This window comes from Nymphalis io, chromosome 18 (assembly GCF_905147045.1).
Source record: "Nymphalis io chromosome 18, ilAglIoxx1.1, whole genome shotgun sequence".
NCBI classification, from domain to species: Eukaryota; Metazoa; Arthropoda; class Insecta; order Lepidoptera; family Nymphalidae; genus Nymphalis; species Nymphalis io.
In genome coordinates, this window is record NC_065905.1 from 2,035,291 (window position 1) to 2,041,820 (window position 6,530).

General features: G+C 33.3%; 2 protein-coding genes across 2 annotated transcripts; one reads left to right on the top strand and one right to left on the bottom strand.

The window, feature by feature from the left end:
- Nucleotides 1-1,247: 1,247 nt before the first annotated feature.
- LOC126775529 (heat shock protein 68-like) lies at nt 1,248-3,375 on the bottom strand. The gene has a single exon (XM_050497541.1). It carries the CDS (start codon nt 3,338-3,340, stop codon nt 1,454-1,456), a length of 1,887 nt encoding a protein of 628 aa, XP_050353498.1. The 5' UTR covers nt 3,341-3,375; the 3' UTR covers nt 1,248-1,453.
- A 328-nt stretch (nt 3,376-3,703) lies between these two features.
- LOC126775583 (GPN-loop GTPase 3) lies at nt 3,704-6,530 on the top strand. Its single transcript, XM_050497624.1, has 5 exons — nt 3,704-3,950; nt 4,056-4,252; nt 4,443-4,657; nt 5,476-5,581; nt 6,246-6,530. The coding sequence occupies exons 1-5, from the start codon at nt 3,906-3,908 to the stop codon at nt 6,508-6,510; spliced, it is 828 nt and encodes a 275-aa protein (XP_050353581.1). The 5' UTR covers nt 3,704-3,905; the 3' UTR covers nt 6,511-6,530.

The window sequence follows — 6,530 nt, forward strand, 5'->3', positions numbered from 1 at the left end:
TTTCGTTTTATGTTGTTTTATTTTTCTTTTTTTTTTCCTTTTGTTTACCTTTTTTTTAATAGGAGATAAAATAAGTGTATATTGAAAGGAACCAGACTCCTTGCAACATTGTATATAGTTACTTATATATTGTTTTTTTGTAAATACGAAAGCCACATTTAGATAATTAAATAGTTAAGTAGGAAAATAGAAATCAATAATTCCAAGTGTTGTCTGGAATAATTGAAGTTATTAACTTTCTGAAGTGTGACGATGGAACTTACCTTGCATATAAAACGTTAGATCCTAAATATGCAAATTAACGCAAGAGAACCGTCAACATCAAAAAAATATATGAATGAACTCTTCAACGATTATTCAGTTTTTAGTATTACCGAACTCCATACATATCGATGTTATATAAAAATATATAAACGAATAAGTTATATAAGATTAGCGAGTAATAGTCAATATAATGAGACCCTTTTAGGCTGTTTAACAGTTATTTATTATCTTTATTTTATACTGGTATGTTAACTCTTTGGAGATAATCTCATTTCAAAAGTTGCTGTCTTCTAAGTTTTCGATGTCTATAGCTTTGCTTTATGATAAATATTTATATAAATTTATAATACTGTTATGATCTGAGTAGGTACCGAGAATATTTTGAATATATTGTTCTTTATTTATAGCACAATAATAGTTCCTTAACGGAAAATAAGTTTTCAAATTCAAACATACTTGTCAATATTAATTATTTCGCAGATTATATTTCATTCAATACTGTTACAGATTATATAAAACGAAGATATTCTTTATTCAACATTTTAATAACTAACAATATTTGTTGCTTTGTTTATATTCAAAGTTTAAATATTAACATATCAAGACAAATAATAATTATAATAAACGGTAAATTTATGACAAACGGAAGTTTTTTGAACATAACAATATCGTTTTATTCTAATCTGTAAATCTAGATAGACTCTGGCTAAGGAATGAAATATTCACGGTCCCCTTATAATTGTATTTTGGCCTCTTATATTTGATTATTCTGTTGAAAATGACGTAGCAAATGAAACTGTACATAAGTACTGTAGTGACTAGGCGATTACGTGCGTTATCTCCATTATTATAATATAGGAATAAAATTATAGCGATAATTATTATTGTTCATATCATAATATTAATAATAATGACGCTGAAACCATTGTCTTCTTTCTGAACAGTTTCTAAAGTTATTAAATTAAAATAAAGAAATTGCTAATCAATGTTTGTTTTATTTATTTTCTCAAAACATTTATTTATTGTATGTAAACATTAAATAACAGGGTAATTTTTGTTTGTTTAAAAAAACGACAAAAACATCAAATCAATACTTTAGAAATATGACAAACGAACATAATAAAAATTATTCTCACTACTTTTATTAATTTTTTTTTTAAATAAAATGTGAAAGGAGTTAAAAGTCAGTTCAGTCGACTTCCTCGATAACCGGGCCGTCGTTCCCAGTGTTCTGTCTGGACCTCAAACCAACGCCATGTAGTTTCTTCATTAGAGGAGCACACACTGCAGTAACTTCTTTCATTTTGTATTCATATTCATCTGTCTCCGCTAGCGCATTGCCTTCGAGCCAACGTAAAGCCTCATCGCATATTTGACGAGCCTTAGAGCTCTCTGCATCTCCCAGCTTAGACCCGGCCTCATCAATTGCCTGCTTTACGCCAAAAACATAACTTTCAAGCTTATTACGAGCTACCACGCGATCTCTTTGCTTAGTATCTTCATCTTTAAATTTTTCCGCGTCGTGTACCATACGATCAATATCGACTTGTGATAGTCGCCCTTTATCATTCTTAATGACGATATTCTTAGTCTTTCCAGTGCTATTTTCCTTCGCGGACACATTGAGAATACCATTAGCATCCAAATCAAATGATACGTCAATTTGAGGTACGCCACGTGGGGCTAGTGGAATGCCAGTCAAATCGAAAGTTCCAAGTAAATTATTATCCTTGGTCATAGCCCTTTCACCCTCATATACTTGAATCGTGACCGCCGGCTGGTTGTCAGAGTAAGTAGTAAATGTCTGTGAATGTTTACAAGGAATTTTCGCGTTACGCTCAACAATATTCGTCATAACGCCCCCGGCGGTTTCAATGCCTAATGAAAGTGGGGTGACATCAACGAGTAATACATCTTGAATCTTGGAATGACGTTCACCATTCAATATAGCAGCTTGCACAGCTGCTCCATATGCAACAGCTTCATCAGGATTTATAGACAAATTAAGTTTTTTACCATTAAAAAAGTTTTGTAATAATGATTGAATCTTGGGGATACGCGTCGAACCTCCGACTAATACAATATCATTGATTGAATTCTTACTTAACTTAGCATCTTTCAGCGCTTTCTCTACAGGGTCCAATGTTACTCGAAAAAGATCAGCGTTAAGCTCTTCAAATCGTGCCCTTGACACTCTAGAAAAGAAATCTATACCCTCATATAATGCATCTATTTCGATATTGGCTTCTGTGCTTGATGATAAAGTGCGCTTTGCTCTTTCGGCTGCAGTTCTTAAGCGACGTAGAGCTTTAGGGTTAGTGCTTAGATCTTTTTTATGCTTTCTTTTAAATTCATCCGCAAGAAAATTAACAAGTCGGCTGTCGAAATCTTCTCCACCGAGGTGTGTATCTCCTGCTGTTGCTTTTACTTCGAAAAGAGAACCTTCATCGATAGTTAAAATGGAAACGTCAAAAGTACCACCTCCTAAATCAAAGATTAATACATTTCTTTCGCCTTTTAAATTTTTGTCCAACCCGTACGCCAAAGCGGCTGCGGTTGGTTCATTTATAATACGTAGGACATTTAGACCGGCAATACTGCCAGCATCTTTTGTAGCCTGTCTCTGGGAATCATTAAAATAAGCGGGAACTGTAATTACTGCTTTATTTACTGTAGTTCCTAAATACGATGCAGCTATATCTTTCATTTTCATTAGAACCATACTGCTAATCTCTTCCGGAGCAAATAGTTTAGTTTTTCCTTTAAACGTCACTTGAATTTTTGGTTTCCCACTATCATTTAATACTTTGAACGGCCAATGTTTCAGATCTTGCTGAATCTTAAGATCGTCAAACTTTCTTCCTATAAGGCGTTTAGCATCAAATACTGTATTACAAGGATTAAGGGCCACTTGGTTTTTAGCACCATCGCCAATAAGACGCTCCGTATCGGTAAACGCTACATATGAAGGCGTTGTTCGGTTTCCTTGATCGTTGGCTATAATATCTACATTACCATGCTGCCAAACACCAACGCAGGAATAAGTCGTTCCTAAATCTATTCCAATCGCAGACATTATAATAAAGTCTTTTTTTTTATTTTTATTTTATATCAGCCACAAACATCAATTTGACAAACTACTATTTGAAAATCTAAATCGAAGGACATTTATAGTTTCCAACCAGCTTTAAAAATGAATTTATAAATACTGTTTAAACATTAGACATATTAGAATTCAGAACTTCAATTGTCTCTTAACTAAAATAACTATTCTAATAATTATATTCTAATAATTGCCACAAATTATTTATAATAGGGTCTGTTATGTATACCATAGGATTTTTTCTAAACGTAATTCGTTTAGAAAAAATAGTAATAATACTTAAATAATACTGTAGTCTAAATTACTCACAATTGACATTGACAGTTAGAACATACATTTTACATAAATGGAAGGGCATTTATATTGTAAAGATTTAAATTCTAAAAGATTTAAACTTCTGAAATCAAATTAAGTTGTAGTTTCTTGCAAATCGATCGATCGTCAAAATATGTATGTACGTAATAATTTGTGTTAAAACATACTGAAACATATTATTTATAAACATAACCTTTATCACATATTTAAATAACAAAACAAAATGCGGTATGCACAATTGGTCGTTGGCCCCGCAGGCAGTGGCAAGGTAAATAATATACAATTTATGACGTATAACATACGTATATATAACAATTGAAGAAGAATATTCGCACATGTCAGTACACTTAATTTTTTTTGTAATAAATTTCAGTCAACATACTGTTCAACAATAGTCAACCATGCCACCGACACAAATCGAGTGATAGAAGTAGTTAACTTGGACCCAGCAGCAGAGCATTTCGATTACGAGCCACTTGTAGATATCCGAGAATTAATTCATCTTGACGATGCTATGGAAGATGAAGAACTGCAGTTTGGACCAAATGGAGGACTTGTATTTTGTTTAGAGCAAGTATCATGGTTTGGAATTGTATTAAATTTTATACATCCATCTGCAATGTAAATTAAGTTAATCTTTATAAGATTAACATGCATAAAAGTATACAATGATAAGTTGTTTAAAAGTTCTTAGTAATAGACAAATTAATTAACAAAATTCTCATCATGAATATGTAAATGTTTATATCATTAATTACAGAACTCTCTTGGAAAACTGTGACTGGTTAGAGGAACAGCTTGGTGATGTGGACGACGACTATATTTTATTTGACTGTCCGGGACAGATAGAGCTATACACACACCTGCCTGTTATGCGGAAGCTAGTAGATGCCCTTCAGCGTTGGAACTTTAGGATATGTGTTGTATTCATGATAGATTCACAATTTATGGTTGATGGTGCCAAATTCCTATCAGGTTTGTTATTTAAATTTCCTAATAGACTTTTATTAGTATTAAAACTTACAGCTTAATTCCTCTCTTTTTTTATGCGTTAGTCAAATTTTAAAATTAAAATTTTAACCAGTCCCTGGATGTCGCTGAAACTATCCGACAGAAGTAACCGACATATGACATTCCTGAGCCTAAACTTTTCTATGAGACTGTACTACATTGAAGCTTATATAACATTTTAATGCATTGACTGGTGGTAGGGCTTTGTGCAAGCTCGTCTGGGTAGGTAACACCCACTCATCAGATATTCTACCGCAAAACAGCAGTACTTGTTATTGTTGTATTCCGGTTTGAAGGGTGAGTGAGCCAATGTAACTACAGGCATAAGGGATATAACATCTTAGTTCCCAAGGTTGGTGGCGCATTGACTACGTAAGCGATGGTTAAAATTTCTTACAATGCCATTGTCTAAGGGCGTTTGGTGACCACTTACCATCAGGTGGCCCATATGCTCGTCCGCCTTCCTATTCTATATAAAAAAAAGACCTAAAAGTGGTAGTGGTACCATATAACTCTTGAATGTGTTGACTCAGAAATTTCAAATTTTGTGTACATAAAAGAGACAGTAACCACAAAAATGCGGGGCAGTAAATAAAAAAAAGATTTCTGCTTTTAATTTCTGCGCCGCATTTTTGTGGTTAACATCTCTTAAATACACGTGGTTTAGGGTATGGGGGGTTCTTAAACCTTACTACATATCACCAGTAGGGGGTTAAAAAGTTGCTAAAAATATCACATGATTAATGGACGACCCCTTATATAAATTTTAAATCTTGTTACAGGAACAATGGCAGCTCTTAGTGTCATGGTTAATTTAGAACTGCCACATGTTAACGTTTTAACTAAAATGGATCTACTGAGCAAGTCGGCTAGGAAACAACTTGATAAGTGAGTATAGCTAACATGCTATATAAAACTAAGAGGTATACAATTAGCGAAACGCTTATTGCCTAAGGTGCTCTCCAAAGCTGGAACTATAAATATTGGTCATACCAATAATATTGGGCATACAAATAGTAAATTTGTTTTTATTTTATTCATTTTTCTGATTATGCTTTTTATGCTGCTATTTAGGTTTCTTTTTATGATTTTTTTTTGCTATATTAAGATTTTCTTTCAATCTTTTCTCTTTTATAATAAGGATACTGGTTAGTCTTATCTGTGTCTTGAGTTAAAAAAAACTACAAGCAAAAGCTTTAACATTTATTATATACAGTATCTCTTAGTTGCCTGGTTGATCTACTGACTAGATATAAGGCCGCAGACCAACTAGGACCTCAGTCCTAGTTTCAAATCCCAGGTCAGGCCAACAAAAAGTTATATTCCTGTGTGCCTTGGAAAATTCGTAAAGCGTTTACGTAAGTGTGAACTCTTTTCGGTCGTGTCGGATTGGCGTCCCTTCGGACTATGAGAGTTAAGGAATAGAGTGTTTGCGCACATACTTATGCACATTAATATGATTGGCCGCCGTGGCTAAAATCTGTCTGGAGGACATTATTTATTATCTCTTAGTTAAGTGATATCATTATTTAATAAAAACTATTTCTTTCAGCTATTTAGATCCAGATCCCCATATATTACTAGCAGACATGAGAAATTCAAAATCAAAATGGCACGAGAAGTATGCTAAACTCACAGAGGCAATTGGTGAAGTTATAGAAAACTTTAGTCTTGTTAGATTTTACCCGCTCAACATCAAGGAAGAAGAGAGTATAGACAACATACTGTTAACCATAGACAATATCATACAATATGGTGAGGATGCAGATGTAAAGATTAAGGATTTCGATGAGCCAGATCCAGGTGATGATGATTAATAATAAATGTGTGACAAATT